At 38.6% G+C, this 21995-nt stretch overlaps 1 protein-coding gene across 10 annotated transcripts in view; it reads right to left on the reverse strand.

Annotated features, from left to right (window-relative positions):
- The window catches only part of Nachralpha6 (nicotinic acetylcholine receptor alpha6), a 390412-nt gene that overhangs the window by 20183 nt on the left and 348234 nt on the right, over nucleotides 1–21995 (reverse strand). For all 10 annotated transcript variants that reach the window (XM_076420937.1, XM_076420941.1, XM_076420942.1 and 7 more), the window contains 2 exons: nucleotides 3267–3376; nucleotides 930–1141 (listed from right to left, as the gene is read on the reverse strand). In XM_076420937.1, the coding sequence (XP_076277052.1) occupies nucleotides 930–1141; nucleotides 3267–3376 (322 nt within the window). The remainder of the gene's footprint in view (nucleotides 1–929; nucleotides 1142–3266; nucleotides 3377–21995) is intronic.

The raw sequence follows: 21995 nt of genomic DNA on the forward strand, positions 1-21995 counted from the left end.
TCTGTAGTCCAGTAATTAATATTATTACTAGAATGCGGATCTGTATGCAAATTCGCAATTTCATAAATAATCTCATGGAAATTGAAAGCAAGAAAAGTATTTCAAATATTCGTAGAAATAAAATATAGAATAATGTTTTCTAGCGTAAAGGTTTTCTTATATTCTCGAAACTGATGAATGTTATAATATATATATGCATAAATATTCGCAGTATAATTATCAGTCCTCCACTGACGTAGTATTATACATATTTCTGCATCAAAATTTGCATGAACTGTCTTCTGGATCGAAAACTATATACCCCGTCATCTCAACTATGTTAATTCGAAATCACGCATGGGTAACGCGCTGTTCACTTCCAACGCATTTACATATTCACGATTTTGATGCAGAACTTGCTATTCTATTATATAGTTGCAACAATTCGAGTAACTAAGTTGATAAATGAATTGCTGCTTTTTCGGAAGAACTTCTCTACACCTAGATTGCAAAGTTACAGCTAATATGATTTTCATTAGACTACGTTGCTATATTTATATAAAATTAATTAGAGCCTATCATATTTAATTATTCTACTTAATATTTCTATTGACGATTTAAAAACAAAAGACATCTTTGGTAGAAACGGTGGAATATTTTTCCATATGGACAGAGCTGATCCTACTTAATTGTATCATTCTAAATATTGTTTTTGAATGAGGCAAGATAAAATGGAAACGTTCGATCGTGAAAGTTCCACTTTATCTTATTTGTAATTGGGCGACAAGAGCCTTTACATCGTAATATATTTCTTGTTATAAGTTTGTTTTAATGATATGTTGTTAGACTGGTCTCATGATAGTAACTTCCGCGACGCAACTTCGAGGAAGAGATTATCTAGACAACGTTGCAAAGAACTTAAGAGGTACAACTTTAAGGGATTACGTTACCTTATGTATCCGGAAGGAGGATTTGCGCTATTTTTATGACAAAAATCATCGTTGATATCTAAAACGTTTGCCAGCAAACTTTTGCTACTTCTTTCCTGGAGCTCCATGTCCTTCATCCGGTTGCCCATGAGAATATTTTTCTTCGTGGTTTTCTTGCCCGGACGACTCATACGCAGTATAGATGGCAGCCATTTTAAAAACACTGTTTTTACCTATATGCAACGCAGAAAAATCAATTAAATTTACGTCCAATCATTCGTCTTAGTAAATTGTATGCTAGGCGTCTGTAATGTTAGATCGATGCAGAATTAATTGTGGTTTATTACTACTTCAAACTTTGACCATTATTTAAGATGGATTTCGCTTTATTGGCTTGTGTAAATTGTTTTCGTAGCAAACGTTAAATCCAATGTAACAGAAACTGCTTCATGCAGACTTCAACAGTAGTTTACAAACTGTCAAAAGAATATTAATTGGAAAGTAAACGACTTTGTGATGTTGTTATGCCACTATAATTTAATGCAAGTCGAGATTTTTATTAATTAAGAAGCAGCACAAACTCCGTGGAAGATTTAATGCGCTTCAAAACTTTGAAACTCTGTACATACTATTAGAATAAGTAGACTTGTTTCTTGTCGGAAAAGATATACATATAGCTGTCAATGGTTTCTATTTGTATTAATAAAATATATTTTAATCAAAGGTGTAGTACTTCAAAGTAGATGATTTAAAATAACAATTACTTTTGCATCGGCCTAGTAAATAATACAAAATGGCAAAATGATAGATAACTGACAAAACTTCAGGTTTTTACCACGCGACGCGACGTGCCACAAAACGGTGTACTCACGACCAGTAACAATAAATTGACATTGTTAATTAGCATAACGCTAGTGATGTTCATGCAAATCCGTAATATTTTTGCACACATTGTACTCAAAGAAAATGCAAAAATCTCAATTTTCTGAAAGTGAAAACCAGAATACCCCGTTAATACAAAATGATGAAAGCTGTGTATGTTTTTTCCTCTTTACGTTTCAGGCATTCCCTCAGACCACAAATAAATAAAATCCGCAATCCTCCGGAGGGAGCCGGTGAATTTGAAAGTTTAATTCTGGCAGTCCAATCTTCCGAACAACGTGTACCGCGCACTATCTATTTTTTTACTGTTCTTTACATGAAGTTAGGTCTCTTCGGGGCTCACTTCCATTTGAACGTAATGGCACGAAAAACTACCACGGGGAATTTTTTGTAGCTGAAGGATTCTCGTCTCCGCTTCGAATACGTTTCTCCTTGGTTTATGAAACTTCTAGTAATCAACGGTCAAGAGGAAGTGCTAACGCCTTGAAGGCGCTTTTAAACTTTCAGCAACTAAAGCGCTGTCTTTAGAGGCCGTAATGGCTACCGCGGATAAGACTTGCCGTTTTATGGACTGAAACATGAGCCATTTCCTTCTTTTCCCTTTTTTTGTGTAGTTGGTTTCCGTTGCTAAAATGCTTTCGCGGGTTCGGCAGAGTTAAACAAATTTCAGAAGCTTGTTACTTGATTTGCTGCGAGTGCCTTCTACCATCTGGAGTTTTTTAATTGAGCACGGCCAAAGGGAACTCATCGTAGAATTATCTACTTTGCACTTGCTCTTTGTCGACATATTTACCGAGAAATGGTCTGCTTATTTTCATATAAATGAAAGCTAATATTCTATGAAATAAAAACTCAACCTTCGAAAGTATTGACGAAGTACAGTAAAGCCATGATCTAAGAAAACGGGAACTGTAGGATCTAAGAAAACTTAATATCCCCCTGCCACTGCGGGCATATCCCACGAAGCGGCAAGACGCTATTTTCGCAGTCTGATAAATGACACACAGCATTTCATTGATTATATTTTTTCGACATCTATGACGAAAACTCTACGTCATCTTCTCTCGGAGCACTGATTGCCCCGGTCTGGTTTAAATGACAGTATACAGTACGTTTCTGCCGTGCGGTTCGCGTTTGCACGCGCTATCCTCTTCTACGTCCGGCGCGGTTACAAAGAAATAGTAGAGTCAAGGCTTTACTGTAATTTGTACATCACATTGGCACTCATTGCATGGGAAGGTCCGCCTTTCTTCCAGACCTTCATTCAATTAACCAAGTCACGGAGAGATGCTGATCGACGTCTGAAGGCAGGGAACCAATAATGGAAACAATCAATTATTCATTAATGACTTGTTTTCATACCGAGGACGTTGTCCTGCTTTATATTTAAATCACCAGACGTTTCTTTCAATTGCCGCGCAATTACGAATTTGCACAGACACCAGCATGAGATTAACATGTAAACGAGTTCCTTACCCACGTCGGCATTGTGTATCTGTCTGGCGATCTGTGATGAAAGTTGAGCACCATCACCGTTAGGACTACGCTGCTCGCCACCATGAACATGATGCAATTGAAGTACGACCCTGAATTCGGGGTGTTCCCGAAGTTCCCCCGAAGAAAAAAACACAGAAAGGAAGCGATTAGTCACGGTAATGGATAGGAGATCCACTCAGTCAGTCGCTAAGGATGAAAGACAATTGGGGTTTCGCCGGTTCTTAATATTCTACTTTCGCAATCTTGGACAGCTTCGGCCCAGATGATCTTTCATCATTTCACGACTACGTTCATTCTTGCTCTCGCACCACAACACGGGAAAGAATCACTCGCCTCGTTCATTCACACAAAGTGATGGACAGAGGTAACAGTCGATCTTGTGCGTTCTTCTTGCTGCATTCATTCGCCACATGCCAGTCACACAAGTTTACATACGCATATACTATGCATATTTGAGATAGAATAATTATATGTATAGAAGTACATATTAACATTTAATATTCTCATCTACGATATTTCGAAAAATATTGCAGGTAATCTTTTGTTCTCTTCGCAACAACGACTCTTCGTGGCAATACCCAGAGACATGTAAACTGGTGTAACTGTACGTCGAACAGGCAGTGCGATAGACCACCGACAATGTACTCGAGACAGTGGAACCGGACTCAGTAAATCACGCAACAGGGAGTACACGTTTGTCCACCGGTTGCGCGTGCAAGATCGTAATTCGTGGATCGAGCCCAAGAATTTCGGAAGCGTGTGCGCCGATGATGAAGAGTCCGGAATTGAACGCGCGGCTAATTAGTATCCGGTTAATCGACGTTCTATCGCAACGCGTGCATACGGACGCCCAGACGCTCCTACAGCTTATCGATTCGCTCGGCAGGATTTCGTGCAAGAGGTGTGTCGTGTTCCACGGGATATCCGGTTGCCTTCTAGATCCTTAGATCTTCCGTTTGCAGAGCTCGCGGAGCTTGCGTTTTCGCAGGGTGTCGTTTCGCGCACAAGTATTCCTCGCCTGAATCCGAAGAGGTCGCCGATTCTTTGCGGGGATCGTTTCTCGTTACAGCGAGAGGGGGAAACACAGAGAGAAATAAAGAGAGAAAGAAATTAGACGGGCGGAGAGAATGTAAGCAAGATCGTGAAAAAGCGCACAGAGTGTGCGTGTGTATGTATGTGTGCCACACGGCCAGAGGTAGTAGAAAGAATCGGACTAGCCGTAGACACGGAAACAGAGAAGCGTCACAAGCGTGCTCGTGTACACATCGCGAACACAAATATTATATTTTGTATCGTTTCGAGGGAAGTTCAGCCGCGGCCAGGCACTCGCTGCGGACCTCGGGGAAACTCGTTAACGCGACAGTTACGTGCTTTGTGACAACTTCGCCGCGTTTATGGCGTTTATGGCAGACCAGCTGCGTGACAGAATTTTCATTCTGTTCTGAAAATCTCTTTTCTATGCTTCCGTTTCTCTTTCGAATTAGGATTTTTTTGTTTTTAAATACCGTCGATTTTTCTACCATGTTTGTCTAATATATACATTTAAACAATGCTCTTTTCCGTTTTTAATATACTCTCAAACAACTTTTTCAACAACGACATTCACGATTTTGATCAAATCGACATGATCAGACGCGTTGCATTATCTTTAAAATCGATAAATAATCTAAATTTTGTAGGAAATGAGCTCGAGCTTAACCAAAATTGTGTATTTGTGAAAACTATCTTAATAATTCTAATCAAACCTCTGAATTTATGACTGTCTCGAAGTTTATTTGTGGTTTTGTTCAACATTTTGTTGAGCAGTTGATTCTCCGCACACTGTAGGAGCACAAGCTGATAAGATCGCTCTTATAAGGGGTCTCCTGGAATAGTTTGCAGCGATATGCACCGGCCAGACTGTTACTTCGGCAGAGAAACATCTAATGCATTGGCATGCAGCTACGGAATGCAATTACTACGAGGATGCATCGTGCGTATTAAGGTACGAATATTGTTACAGTATCCACGGCGTCATGCGCTCCAAGAGAAACGGAGGACTCACATAAGTGTCCAAGCTGGTTCCAGAGTAATAATTATTAGTCACATTAAATCGTGCTTCGTTTCCTCCTTCGAGAGAAAGCTGAAAGTGCAGGTATAGCGACAGACTTACTGGAAAGATGTTACTATATCCTTGAATCACAGCTTTCTAATTGATGTGGGTGTCTAAAGATCATTAATCGACATTCTGTGCGGTTTGTTTAGGTAGATGTGGCTCGTTTTTATTCGCTGGAAACGTTCGTTTAAATAGCGCTTCAAATATGTTCGAGAATATTTTGTGTGGTGTAACAGAATTATCGGCAATAATGCATTATAGATTTAGTTCGAGAAAGAAGGATAATATGTTGTTGTGTTGAAAGGAAGAGTAGTAGATCGAAAAATTGTTATCTTTTCATATAGAACATCTAAGACGACCACAGTTAAGATACAGATTCTCTAGTTCAGATAAGGCTCTGATCTATAAAGGTTGTATATTATCGTATATTTTGATGTTTTATAATATTGGTTAAAAAAGGCAAAGTGATCTTGATTTTTCATTGAAATGAAATTTGTCACAAATTCCTAATAGCGCAAGTTTAAAAGAAACATTTTTTTCAAAAAATCGTGATAACTAAATTGTATATTACCCTGTATACAGTTTGTTTCGACAATTGAATGGAGATCTCGAAGGGTCTACGTTATACAGTTTCTCGAATTAATATTCGGACGCTCTAAAAAAGACGATAACTTTTTTAATATTGTACTATACGATTTGAACTTTTTTGGGAAGTTGGAGCAGTGTTGGTTTACTGCAGGATGTGAAAATTTTTTTTTCAAAAGTAGCAATTGATCGGAATTGTAGAAAAAAATACTAAAAGTTGCATTTTACAAATTTTTTATGTGGGCCTATATTGAAAATTTAAAAAGTACGTTTTGTAGGTCTGTGTCTGCACTGTGAAAGTTTCATCGAAATCGGTTGATGCGGGATAAAACGACAAGCATTGAAAGATGTAAGAATTCTTAGATATAGGCTGAAAATCGTGAAAATCCTGCAATCTTTACCATCTTTAAACGTTTGTAGCTCATTGCAACGTCGACCAATTTTGACGAAATTTTCAGAATATTTACATTTTCAATATAGGCCCACATAAAAAAGTTAGAAAATGCAACTTTTTGTATTTTTTCATCAATTCCGAACAATTCCGATCTATAGTAAACTAATTGCTCTAGCTTCCCAAAAAAGTTCAAATCGTATAGTACAATATTAAAAAGGTTATTGGTTTTTTTAGAGCGTTCGAATATTGATTCGAGTAACTGTATGTAGTGTATGTATAATGCAAACAACACAGCGTAGACCCTTATTCGAAGTTTCAATTCAATTTTTAGATCGGGTTACATGGGACTCTGTGACTCTTTTCCCTTTTGTTCTCCGTTTGCATTCCAAGACTTAATCCCACCCTTTTTTACCCTCCCGCCAATCGGAAGTTCATGATAATGCAAATCCATTGTCGCGAACAGCTATTCGATCGAGGCCACTCTGACACGGCGAAGAACACGATGAATTCGACAGGACACGACGTTGTCGAAAATGAGGGTGAAAGAACGAAGTGGTAATCTCGGTGATGGCGGCACGAGTCGAGCGTCGAAGAGGCGGCGTTAAAGGAAGGGGTGGCTTTTAAAATCCCCGTTATCTTCGCGGTCGCGTTTAACAGCTCCATAAAGGCGGTGGCGTCACTGACGTGATTAATCGTCGGCTACGAACGAGTTTACCTCCGCTATCCTCTTTATTAATGAATCTCAAATTCAACCCCAAGCTATATGCATGCGTACAGGATAAGGCGCCTAGGATTAGAACCTGAAATATCGCCGTTGTTTTTAATGACACTGAAAAGAGTTTACTATGCAAACATCATTTTTCCCTCCAAGAAGCTAACCGTCGCGTCGTGATGAACATTGTTTCCTGGATGTCGTATTTTCCAGGATTTCTCTTCGTTTCTTATCATTCAAGTCTTCAAGTCATCTTTCAAAATGAAACTCGGAGAACGTCTCTATCGAGATCCAGAATATTGTCTTACCCCAGACAATTGTATAAATAAACAAAGTGTAAAACGAACGCCTTATCTTATTTTATTTTACTTTGCGGCAAAATCCGCAGTTCACCAACAATATTTCAGCTATGAAACACTGATGAGTACCGAAAAAATTTGGCACCAATGACGTTCTACGGAAAATCGCGCGTGCTATCGGAAATAACGCGGCCCGAGCAAATAAAGCCATTATGAGTGAATTCCCGGTTAATTGGTGGCCGATAATTTTTTGTTTTATAGCGAGAATGATGTTATGTGAACTCGGACCGATGCTATCAATGGAGAGAGCCGGTATTCCACGGCAGAAATCGCGCACGGTTCAATCGACACGTGTTTTATTTCGCATTTAAATATAAATCGCTTTCTCGTTCCTTTGTGCAAATATGGAATCGCCGCGGATGACACTCCTGAGAATGCAAATGCAAAAGTGAATTGTATCATAGTTCCGTTCTAACATACTAATCAGTATTTTTATCAGACGTTAGTAATTGGTAATTTCGTTTTTAATTTAAAGACAAAATAGTGAGCCAACCAGAGGAAATGTTTGTGACTTTCTTCTTATTCATCGTGGTTGTTGGCAGATTAAACGAATACGAAGCAAGATTTCAAAAGTAATATGCGGAATCTGCTATCTAGGGCAGTAGCAGGGCCACGTAATATTTATTACTTTGTATCGAACAGATACACGCAAAACCGCTCTATGTTTGCTCGCGTTCGACAGAGGATTTAACGATTCGTTTCGGAACGGTCGATATTACGCGTTCCGAGTGACCATGATATATGTATATCTTCGAAATGGTACATAACTGTATGATGTCGTCATTTCATATAATTCAGATTAATATGATTTGTGGAAATCATGTATTTCGTTATGATCGATACAAAATGAATAAAGAATAGCACTGTAGAATTTTAAGGAACCTGTAACTATTATTTTATCAATTTCATTTGACGTTTACATCCGATCTAAATTTACACAAAAAGTCTTGTCACTTGAAAATAAATAATCTCTGTTTTTATATTTTACACGTGGAAACTATTATATTTTTAATAATTTAGAACTGTTAAGTTTGTGATGAACGTACCCCTCAGTTTTGCTACGTAAGACTTCAAAAAGCATAGGTCTTCAGTTTTCACGTACACTTCGTGTTCTAATTATGCAGAATGGTAACTTTTGCATTATTCATGAATACGTATTTAAAATGGTGTAACGTTGAAATTAGCTTCGCGGGTCCGAGTGATTTAATCTTTCTTGCCAAAATTAAAACATTACGTAATACATGAGAATACAATTATTTAAATGACATTCTTAAAGGAGTACATTTTAGTTCTGTTAGAAATTACACGAAATGTTTTATGTACACTGTGGCATATAAAAATCAATGCCATACTTTGAAATGTACACAAAATGGATGATTTGAATAAGACCATTGTATTCTGTGAACTGTCACGTATTTAATATATTTCCAAAGTATTCAAAACCGTCATTACGTTTTGTAAATGAAACACTATCATTAATTCAGTTCACGAAATACAATGAAACATTTCACTTTATATTTTTCATAGTATTAATAACTTGAATGACGTAAAACGGATAAATAGTAACCATGGATATCGTTCTTCGTATATCTATTACTAACCACACTATATCCGCGAACACGAGACAATAGATGCATTCGGATAATAAAACTACGGATGCAATTTTTTACCGTTTCGAAGAGGGACAGTTGTCGATTTAAATGTGAAATCCCTTTGTGGAGACTCAATGCGCGTGTTTCATTTCGTTACACGTTCATTTATAAGTCGTGACCAGATTTGAATGCGATCAATTTTTTTTTGTGCCAACCAGTTCACTCAGAAATTTAACGGATACGTTACCTGATACGCCACTCCGTTTAAATGCGCCTTTTATCTCGAAAAAAACGTGAACGAGTTTCAATAGAACACGCGGTTAGCGCTTGGAACGCAAAGAACATTTTCTAAAATTGTATGTAGTTTCATCTCTTCGGGAGTTTTATCTCTTCAAGTCTCTCTCTTCCTCAGTCTTTTACTGATTCTTTGAATGTCTTACCTTCGTTATATCGTTACGAAGAAGATGCTCTCTTGTCTTGTATCGCTTGCATCCATTTTTTCACCGCCATTATCTAGCTTTCCCTTGTTATCTCACTGTCCCGAGCAGTCACTCGGAATTTCATTCGTTGAACCTGTTCCTTGATTACTTCGATTCAACAGTAGCTATCCCTCTCCCCGTCTTTCTGTATAGTAAAGGCCTGTCTTGGCCGGATTAGTTCGACCGAGCAAATCCTTAATCTCGCGATTTTAATGACGCTCGTGGCCCGTTCTTTGACTGCACGCTCGAGTTCTCGCTCAATGGGCTGTGTGCGTTTTGCGATTTTTCATCTTGCCGTCAAAGCGGTTCGAAGTTTCTTTACGCTGAAAGCTATTCGGCAGCCTCGTCTTTCGACACTTTTTCGTCTACTTCTGCTCTCGGATGATGACACCCATCCTCCGACCAATTCAAAGTTCATTCCCGATTAGAGAAATCCGTGGCTCTCCTCTTCAAACTTTCGCTCTGTCGATTGCCCGTTCTTTTTAACGCTGCGCTGCCGATGCAGTTTAACGCGAAGCAGTCTTCAACGTTCACCTTTCACGCGAGTTTCTATCAAGTACTGGAATAAGTTTCTGCCGTTCTTTTCGTGAACAATAGTCTCTTGTTTCAATAGAAAGATAGACAATATTTTATTCAAAGCATTTCCCATCGGAAGTAATAACGCAACTATAAAATAGTTATAAGACTGAAAAGTGAAATAAGTACAAGAATGATCTTCATTTAACTGTGCCGCGTTACGAAAAGAAATTTAGATTATGATACTATAATTTAAGAAATTTTACACATTTTTAGAATCTTATTTTGCTGGAAAACTATCTCGCATATATGCTATCCAGACTGTTTTCCCAGAAGCCAGAGTTCAAAATTCTGTTTTCGCACAATACATGCAGTTTCGGTGGTGCATAAATATGCTAAAACAAATGTATAATTAATTATTTTTCTTTAGCCGCGTCACGCGATGCAAAAATGTTGGTTTATACCGCAGAATCTCTTATTTGCATACCGAATATTTTCACGTGATATTTTTCCGTAATTAATTCCTTTTCGCGTGAAATTCATTTTAATTAAGTGAAGTTACATGCGCTGACGAAACCGAACGGGGAAACTTTTTCAACCATAAAACGAACTGATACAACGCATTATCAACATCGGACACATATTTATATGTGAACGGCGATAGCAATCGATTTAAATGAAATAAAATTGAAATTGATTCGCCGGTTTCGCTTTGACGAGCTCGAAGGAAATGGTGTTTCGCGGATAATCGATTTTCAAATTGGCATTATATTTATCGCGTCGTGTCGTCAATCATGGAAGACATTAAAGACTTTTAATCATTGTTGCGTTTCATTGGAAAAATAATTTAGAATGAAATAGCTTTTCCGATATTATGAAATACCTACCTTGACTATTTTCGCAAATTGAAGCTCGAGTGCACGGTTCTGTTAGAGTAAAAAATTATTTCAAAATTTCGTGATCAATTAATTGATTACATTCTTTGGATTTTAATGATTATTCGGTAAACCATTTACAGTTGGAAAACGTTTTAAGTGTCGGCTGTAATTTTATGGAAATAGTAACGAATTCTTTAATCTCTTGATTTCCGCCTGCTCTACCGTAGTTTGATTGCAGTTTGATTCTCTGGTCCAATGCGCACGCTTCTGTTATCCTCACGTAGAAGCGTTTCCTCATTCCCACCAGCATCAATATTTTCCACCAGTCCGTTTCCGTTCTCTTGTTTCACCTCCCTTGTTTTCGCGGTTTGTTTTTCTAGTACTCGGCTTCGTGGCTTGATTTCACTTGAATTTCAAACGGAGGCCTTCATTTTAAACTTCTTTTTAAGTATTATTGTTTAATTTTTCATGTCCGTTCTAAGTATTCTTATCTCATTCTTCGTGTGCCCTTTCTATATATTCCCACTTAACGTCACTTTTAAAATTATAATTAAAGTTACACGACAAACAAACTTCTGGGAACGGAATCTGCCAATTTGTATAAAAATACCACAGGGACTAGAATTTTCATTTCAACACTACAAAGAGACTGAATGTAATTGAACATTCTTCTACATTTGTTACAAGATGATATGGACCGTTTATTTTGAAAGTGGTGTAAGTCCATTTTCTCTTGTTTCGAGAAAATTAAAGGTTAACATAATATGTTAATTAAAAAATTTAGGCAAATTATATGAAGTCTGGCAATGTTTCTGTTAATTTGTTTTTCATAGCGGAATTATCTTCATCCTCTGAATCTAAGATTATTCTTCTGTTTAAATTCATGGGCTTTATTTCTGTGTGAATTTATTTAAAATTAAATAAAATAAATATTTTCAATTGTCACAAAATAATATTGATTTACCATTTGTTCTTACCTATATCACTATCTAATGTTAATATGAAGTTATCCATTTTAGGCAAAAATAGAATAAGTAACCTAAACTAGTAACTCTTGACACGTAATATAAAACAAATGTAGAATAACAGGCTACTGATCTCATCAGCAACCATCTGCTAAGACACCTACCTCTGTCAATTGGACTTACACCACTTTCATAATTGATAATTATGCAATTTCATTTACCGACCAATTTTAAATTGTACAAAACATGGGAATTTTTTAAGAAATTAAACACGGACTAGTTATACATAAAAAATTTACATTAAATTAAGCATGAATTACGTGATATCTCATTTTTTTTTCAAAAATGGACTTTCACCACTTTCAAAATAAACGTTTCAAATATTGAAGCAGATGTAATTAAACAGGCAACCGATTTTTGACATTTCTTTTTAAAAATTCATACTTCTTGAGGTTTGCAAGATTTCCCATTTCCAACAGTTCCAAAAATATTCGACTGAATATGTTTCTCAGAATTTCAAAGACGTCGTAACGACGTCATTTCTATCCTTTCCGTTTTCTTACAAAAATTCTCAGTTCATTGAAATCGCAGAGCGACGAAGCAAATGGTCTGCTGAAATTAAAACACTTTTAATCAACTGCCTTCTGTCAATTGGACTGAATACCGATCAGGAGTTTCTTAGTTGGATCCTTGTCTCACGCTCTTCATCCCTTCGAGCCTTCCCTTTAATCCTTTAATCTGTTCTGTTATCGAGATACTTTCCTCAGCTGCGCGAGGACAGAACTTTTCAATCCACGAATTTTCTTTGGGGAACCAGGAACAAAGGGGACTTTCATGAAAGTAATTCGGCGAGCCAGTAAATTCGTTTCAATATTGTTCCGGCCAGCTTCTGTCTGCGTCTGCTCAACACTTTCTGGGTTTAATATGGTTTTCTGCTCGTTAGCACAAATATATCGAACATTTCAAATATTCTTAAACACATCATGCAACGTACTCTTTGAAATTCACTCAATTTCTTCTCTTCAAATATTATTTTTGTAAAGGATAGAGTTTAAACATTTTTAAATATATTATGCAGTGTTCGGTGCATTTGTGTGGATTTGTGGTTTCAGAGAAATTTCCTAATACGTTAATTCATTTTCTGTGTTCCATTAAAAGGTGATAAAACTTTATGGTGGCTCAAGTGGATAAGTAGATATGGATGCGATAAAAACTGAATTATATTTTAAAAATTTTTTCATGCATAATAATCTATTTTATTGGAAAATTTTTCCTGCTATTTAATAGTATATACTTTTCACTTTTTAAGAATATGATATTCGTCATTCTTCTTTGTTTGAAAATTTATACTGTAAATTAAATTTTCCAGTATTCACTGCCGCTTTCATCGTTACGCGAATTTGTTTCTGCGTATAAGAATAAAAGACAACAGTGTAACTAATTATTAGACTACAGATCTTTATGCGAAATAAAACTTTTCTTCGTTCAACCGTTTTCAACTATACACTTTCTTTCTTTCTCTAATAATTTCTCTAAGCTGAAAATAACTCACAAGTCATAAATGCATAAAATCCGCAGTCTATTAATTACAACATTTACGGACAGAGAGAGCACCCCTTTTTTGCATAGATCTCAAATTGTCAAAACCATATTAAGGTGCTTTCCTCTACGCTTCCCTATATTAAAAGAATTCCACAACTCTTTCGATCCCCGGGACGAACGAATCATTATCGGTTCACACGAGGAATTTTCCGGGAAAATAACTAGAAGGGAATGGGCGTCAATTAGTTTCCCGGTTCTCGAACGTCACGAAGCTACGGGCTTGCAGCCCTTCGGTTCAAGTGTCTTTTTCCCGAGACATCGAGTGCAACACCGAACGAGCTTTAAGGAGCTTTTCCGAGGGGAGAAATGGATCGTTTTTCACGGCTGCAGCCGCAATACCGTCGCAGCTGCCGCCTCGGGGAAATGGGAGAGCAGGAAACGAAATTGTCGACTAGCACGCGCACCCGAGGGTAAACAGCGAACGTTCGAGGGACGGTTTCGTCAAAGTTCCTCGACGAGAACGTCCTCGAAGATGTTCTTCGGGGGCCTTGTTGCATGGTTGCAAACAAACGGTGACGGCAGTGAGCTGTTGGCTACAGTGAAACAGAACGGAAACGGGCTTCCGCGTCGCTTTTTTTACGTTTTCCTAATCCTCTGTTCTCCTCGGTTCCTCCGCGACCGACTGGCGCGTGTAGGATTAAACATGACGTTCCTTAGACACTTCCATATCGTGTTGCTACCTTCATATGAAACTCTGTGCAGTTCTGATCCAGTTTTATTTGGTATTGCGATTTCATTGCACTTTCTGTGCACGGGTCAAGGATAACACGCTTTAGCTTCTGTATTACGATGCGTTTTCACCAAACGGACGAGTGCTAGTTTGGCCCCCACTCCGACAAAATTGATAATCGAACGAGTTTTCGTCTATGCTCGTTAAAGTAATTTCCCCGAACGTTCAGAATGATCGAAGAGTGCTACGTTCGCCGAATGTTCAGCACAGTAGACACCCTGTCGTCATCGTTGCATAAAAGTAGATACATTTACATACACATTAACGGATTACTAATTACAGTAAAGCCTTGATCTAAGAGAACGGATACCGTAGAACCTACGAAAACATAGATAAGTAAAATATTTCACTGCTGATGGAACAGGTTAAGGAAAAGGGTGTATAGTGGAATGTAAGTGGGAACATTGAAAATATCATACCAATTTACTGTTTCATTAACCACCTGTTGTAAAAAAAATCGAAATTTCTCAATTTCGAAAGTTTTCAACAACTCCAATAAAAAGGCTCTGAACTTCATGGAGAGTAGTGTACTTTGGACCTGCGCTTATGTTGTAATATTCGCGTATCTTTAGAATAAAAAATATACTTGCATTGTGATTAATGTTTGGAATTGATTATAAATTGGGTCAGTATTGGAAAAACAGTGATCCGATATATAATTAACAATGTTACAATCAATGCGACACCATGTTCATAATTACTAATGATTACGATTCCTAAATAACCCAGAATTCATGATTATTGAATAACTGAAGTAATCAAAGCAAATTTAATCTGTATGCACGATTAATTGAATAATCGTTGTTAACTAAATGATTAGTATTATGAGGACGGGGTGTTCGGCAACAGTTGAGAGAATTTCAGGAGAGCTTCAGGGAATTTAATTCGTCAGTAAATGGTTTTTGTAGCCTAAACTTGTTCCTTTCACATCGATAATATTCACTAACTTTTCTATAGCATTGTCAGTCATTTTACCAAGACACCCAGCCTCTATGGAGCAACTTATAGAACGCTATGTTCTTTCTCAGTAGAAACGGTTTGCCATTTAGAACGCCGCCTCGGAATTTCGCGAAACGGCGCACGTTTCGCGATTCCGTGGCTGTGGATTCCGCATTATCGTGCCTGTAACGCGTTTTCCGGACGGGTTACGATTATTCCCGCGGTTCGTTATGATCTGTTCGGTTCGCCGCCGAGATTCCGAGAGACACGTCGCGAAATTACATTTCGCGGAGTTCCGCAAACGCGGCGCAAAACCGGTCGGATGTGAGCAAACTTCCTGGTTTATCTCATACCGTTCAACCAGAACTCTGTCAATACACTGCGGATGATCGTCTTCGGGTACGTTTATGTTCGAATTGCGATAGAATTGCAACAGAAATCAATTTTCCTAGTCAACGCTTTACCCACCGGCAATTATCTACTTGTCGTCTTTAACATTAATCACCGGTCAAAATGACCGGTTCCAGATTTTTTATTTTACGATTATTGATATAATAAAAATAATTTCATAAGATATGATGGTATAGATATTCTTCAGTGGAGCTTCATTACAATAGGAGCTGCACAAAGACTAAATAAAATCAATCTTGTCATTTTTATTAGGGAATATGTACCAGTTACTTTTAAGGCTCGGTAGGTTTAGTGTTAATCTAAAAATCTTTGTTTCTAGTACATGTTTTCAATGAAATTCTTCCAGTTGGAACTTTGTACAACAGTGTTTCTTCTATGGGTTTCACTCTAGAAACTTCTGGATGTGTACTAATATCCTCCTCGTTAAGTTAGGACAACGTCTCCCATAACATTGCAACTAGGTTCTAGGGCATTGAATGAAACAGTCCCATTGTCAGTGGACTGATCGATATTCCAACCAAGTCAGATGCGATGTTATGGGAACGTTGGAATAATATATTCAGAAGGACATGGCTCCCACCACGAAGCTTCAACAGTGGAATTTAGGTTGCGACCATTTTCAGTATTCTTGCTCGAGATAATTGTGTGCTACCCGTGGAAAAAAGTATTCATTTCCGCCTCTTTCGTAAAAGAAGGAATAACAAAAACGTTGTAGAAGTTTTCTAGAATTTAAAAATGTACAGAAACAATCCTTATGGCATGTTTTATTAAAATTTTGAGAATTCTTCTATTCTATTCCCTCAACATATATTTCGTTTATTAACATATTCAAATTTCATTCGTGATCAGGAGACTGCGAATGTTTATGCAAATTCTCATTTCTATACATATACTTCGAGAAAGCGAAACTAAGTACAACCATACTTCTTGTAGCAACGGTTCCCATGGAATATAATCAACCTAAACTCTTTCTCTCTCGCTCTCTGCATTTTATTATTACTTGAAAATTTGTACGAGTAATAAATTTATAAATATTCCAGACCGATTCTACTGAACTCGTCAATCACTTTAATTGAACAGTAGACTGTGGACGTTTATGCAAATTGCAACTATTATTTCCCGTAATAATAGCCGTCGTAAGGTAAAATCAAGATAAATCTGTAATGATTAAATTGCATAGAATCTGCAGTCTAGTTATCATGATAGACTTGTGTGATCTAATACTTTTTTTAGAGGTAGCACACAAAACAAAATTTTCAAGATTTTGGTTCGAACAATGAGACCACCGCCATTGACAGCGTCCTACAGTACTGAACAGTTCAATACGAAAGTGGTGTAAGTGTTAAAATAAGAAGTCGAAGAACATCGTCTTTTTGGGGAAGTTGTCCACCGGTCCAATTTCGAAAATTGCTGATAAATCAAGCATTGCTTCACTTTGCACGAAAACGAAAAATCGATGGAGTAAATTGACGTACACAACTCTTGCATTAAACGGTTCAGTTAACGATTGATTCCCAGGAGTTCACCGCAGAAAGCGGAACTCGGCTGGAGCCGAGTCGATCGATCTGTTTCCGATTTCGTTCGGCGACACACGTGGATCGTTTCTCTTCGACCGAGAGAATGGAGTTTCCTGTACAATTCGGCACGTAAGGGAGCTTGTTGATTTTAGGGAGTATCCAGCACGATTTTACCCGGCACAGGACACGGGGCGGTAAACTTTCCTACCGGTTAATTGAAACGCTCGACCGCGGATTGTTTAATCTGTGATTCGGACGCGCGTGACTCCATCAGCGACGGAACAGCCGATATGAGCTGCAGAATGTACCATTGGATTAATGGAACAAGAGTCGATTTTGAAGTCTATAGAAATTACTGCAGTATTCAATTTAATATTTCGTACGTAACTCGTTTCTATATTATTGTTTTTAAACGATTAAACATCCCTTGAAAAGGAGTTGATTTTACATCTCGCCGATTTACTGGCGACCCTGTATAAACAACGACCGAATTCGCCGTTCATTATATTTCCCCAACCACAAACAACGGCAACAAATTCAAAGAACGCGAACTCCAAACATTTTCGCGTGCAACGCCCATTGTTTTACTAATTCCGGTTACAAATTCGCAGCGAAATAAACAAACAAGGACCACCGACAAATTGACAAGGATATCGCTCCGCCGAACATAATAGTCGTCACTGAGCAGACGTTTCGCGAATTATTTCGAAAAGAGTGAACTGTGGACGGGGTAGTGAGGAAGAGGGAAAGTCAAAGGAAACAAACGGTCGAATGCAAAAGAACGCGAAGGAACGGTTCGTGCTGACATTCGCTAACAACGGTGCTTTTCCGAGCCGTTGAACAGAATGAGTTCGCAGGAACGACCAAATTTAGGAGCCGGAGAGACGGTCGGCAAAAAGATTTCCCGCAATTAGTCTGTCCGATTTCGCTTGGCGGCCGAGCAGGACAGTTAAACAGCGTTAAATAACATTATTATTTGTTCGGTGGGTCGAGTGCCGGGCTGACATCGCCGGACAGGAAACGTTCGCGCGGACTCTCAACAGAAACGCTCGCTCGGTCGACGTAATTTCGCAATCTCGCAATTTCGCTACTTTACTCGAGCTTCACGGTAGGTAAAGTCGCTCGAGCCGCGAGGGTTCAGCGGTGCCACTTGGTGAACAGAAGCCGTGAGTTAGACTAATGAGAACTGGTTACAGGACGCGGCGGCATGGCAGCAGCAGCAGCAACAACAGCGGAAGAAGAAGGAGGAAGAAGAAGAGAGGTTAGAAGAAGCTCGTAGAAGAGAAACAGAAGAAGAAGAAGAAGGATAGTCCGGAAGAGGCGATGCAGAGTTGCTGGTAGAGCGATACGTCGTCCAACAGATATGCTCCGCGTGTCCTTTCAACGTTGAAGCCGTAAGTTAAACTAATGACAACTGGTTGGAAAATGCAGCAGCGACAACAATGAAAGAAGGAGAAAGACGTAGAAAGGTTAGAAGATGCTGGCGGAAGAGAAACAGAAGACGTAGATCAGGCGATGCAGAATTGTTGGCAGAGCGATACGTCATCCAAAGCGTCCCTTCAACGTCGACGCCGTGAGTTCGACTTATGACAATTGGTTGCAGGACACAGCAGCGACAACAGCGGAAGAAGACGGAGGCAGAGGTGGAGAGGTTAGAAGAAGCTGGTAGAAGAGAAACAGAAGAAGAAGAGGAAATCAGAGGAGGCGATGCGATGCGATATGTCATCTTGCAGATATGCCTCGTGTGTCCCTTCAACGTTGAAGCTGTGAATTAGACTAATGAGAACCGGTTGCAAGACGCAGTAGCAGCAACAACAACAGCGGAAGAAGAAGAAGGGGAGATCAGAAGAGGCGATACAGAATTGCTGGTACAGCGATACGTCATCCTATAGGTACGTTCTGTGTGTTCCTTCAACGTTGCAGCCGCGAGTTAGACTAATGAGAACTGGTTGCAGGAAGAAGAAGAAGAAGGAAGAGGTAGAGAGGTCAGAAGAAGCTGGTAGAAGAGAAACAGCAGAAGGAGACCAGGCGATGCAGAATTGCTAAGGGAGCGATACGTCATCCAATAGATATGTTCCGTGTGTCCTCTCGACGTCGGAAACAATATCGCAGCGCACCATGCACGACAACTCTCTACGTTCCAGAATCCCGTATATATCCGTCGAGTAGCCGTATCGTCGGAGGCTAGTTGCCACGTGATGGATGTGCATCGACCCCGGTTATCAACCAGCCGGTGTCACAGGCCGAGGCTAAGGTACCCGGAATTCCTAGACCCCAACTAACTCCCCCCGGCTTTTGCACGACTACTACATAGACAAAACGGCGCCGAGCGGTCTACAACTTCGCGACACAGAGTGTCTCGAAAATACCGTTTTCTGTACACGTTGCCGGGCTTATTTCGGCCCGACGACGATCTTCGGTGACAAGAACTTTGTCTCCTCTAATAAAAAACACCGACCGCTCACAACCTGCACCGTAAAGTTGCCTAATATGAGATTTCTCATATGACACTGCGGCTCAATTCCTGTACAGGGTCCTCCAAAAATCCTGGGCCGGTCAACTACCTTCGAAGCAAGCATTTTTGATAGAAATATTTCTTTCCAACATGTCTCATATTGGACAACATTACCCAACTATTTTTGTTTAAGGGGAAACGTTTTTCGGGCTGGTTTTCAACATTGTCTCCCACATCGATGCACATTCAAAACGCCATAGTTCGCGGTTAGGTCTGAAAAGCCAAACCTTCGAGCAGCCTACTACCACTTTGCATCGATCTCGATGACGGAGCGACGCGTGTGCATATTTCAAGAGAGAGATTTACGATCGACTACCACCAAAGCCCTTCTACTGTCAGTGAGGAAAGAAGATTGCTTTGCAGAGTGATTGAACTAGCCACACAGCGAGAGCGAGAATAGCGACGACATACAGAGTGATCAGCCCAAAGTCTCAACCAATGTACTGTCTATGAGAGGTTCAAACTTACGAGTACAGAACGACAAGATGTAGCGCTACAAGTAGTAGAGGAAAGTATGTGATCAGACAAAAGACAGAGAGAAAGAGAGATTAACCCTCGAGTGGTATGAAGAGTGCAGTCTCGAGTGAATGTTCTTTACGCCACTGTACTATGTACAAGTACAAGCACATCATCGAGTTCAACAAACGGATGGTAGATTCATTTTTCTGTTAATTATTGCGCAAATGAACATTGTTCGCGCGTTACGTTGTTGCGCAAATGAACAACGTTACGTATAGTGCTTATTTATTCAGATTAATATTTTCATTTCATCATGATTTTTTTGTATGTTATGTAGCATGTAAATGTTGAAGTGTGTAAAGTTTAGTGCTATAGATTTTTTAGTGTTTTATGACTTGATGACCGATTAAAAATCGATTTGTGTCAGTTTTAAAGTAGAATAATATACATTTATATATTTCGATTATTTTTAGTCGTAACGAATGCTAATGATTGATTACTAAGCATCGTTTGTAACTATTATTTATAAATAGAAAGAGTCATGCATTTAGTGAATCATTGACAGATACATTAATCAGTATCGTATTTAATAAAATATGTATGGTAACATACGAAATGGAGGTAGATTATGTTCAAAATCAAGCTATGGTCAACGAATTGATCAAAGTAGGATTATTTGCCATTTCTCTGGTTATATTACTGCCATATTCATTTATGTATGATATGTAAATACTTAAATTCTATTATCATGTCACTGATAGAACTTCGATGATTGAGGGATGAAATTAATGTGAAATTAAAATACAATATGTACTATGAAAACACAATATTGAAACGCATAGCTCATTCAACGATTAAAATAACCGCGACCCAGAAATTGGAGTTAATTTCCCATGAAAACATGGTTTTAACAACTGGTTATTTCATCGTTTTGTGTTAATTTCGCATTTTTTAAAACCCCTTCTCCATTAACATTTGTTTCATCTGAAAACAGATGGAGAAAACTACCACTTGAGAGTTAAAATGCACATCAACCCTGCGGAGGTTAGGATCTAAAAATTTATTTTACATTGCAATCTATCTACACACTGGAAATTTCAAATTTTATACTTCCGAAAGATTTATATAATCACGCTTGTAGAGAGAAGAAAGATTGAACAATGTTATTAAATTTAAAATACTTAAAACTGAGAAATAGTAATCTGTAATCTTCCGCAGGGTTAAAGACAGCTCGACAGAATGAAGAAGAGTACGGAAGAGAAAGAAAGACCAAGTGCAAACGGTGCTTAGAGTAAAGAGACAATTTCTTTGCCACAGCCTTCGGTGCATACCTATAATATTAACGACACATGTAGCACTAATTTGCATTTACGTTTGCACTAAACCGAATCGAGGCGTTCGCTTTCCTTTATAAAAGTCCGCGGGAAAACGAGTTCGTGGATCGAGATCGAATGAGACAATTACATCGATATGTGCCGACCATATTTTCGACATTTCTTCGCAACACTTTGCGAGGTATTTTCGAGACTAGGAAACGAGATTCTCCACACGAAGCTACAAAACAAATTTTTTTTAACATTGCCGTGGAAAGAAATTAGGTTTGCATAATGCACAAGTAAAAATTCACTTTTTAATGGCTGAGCTGTATCTAAACGAAGCTGAATAATTTTCTCTTTGTTTTTGGGCAACACTAATTAAGGAATTCTCAACTGTTGTAGATTTGAAAAGGACCATTAGAAAATTTCCGATAGATAAAGTGTTAAATAGCTGACAACTGTTCTCCGATGTCGCATTTCACGAAAATTCGTTCGCCTCATAGAATTCCATTGATGTTAAATGAATTTCGCATATCATGTTTCGAAGTATCTGCCGTAGTACATAGACACACACATATATCGGTGTGCATTCGTCGCAAATATTGGTCCCGCCGCGACAGGGGTTGATACACAGGTTGAAACGT

Source organism: Lasioglossum baleicum, chromosome 3, assembly GCF_051020765.1.
Source record: "Lasioglossum baleicum chromosome 3, iyLasBale1, whole genome shotgun sequence".
Lineage (NCBI taxonomy): Eukaryota > Metazoa > Arthropoda > Insecta > Hymenoptera > Halictidae > Lasioglossum > Lasioglossum baleicum.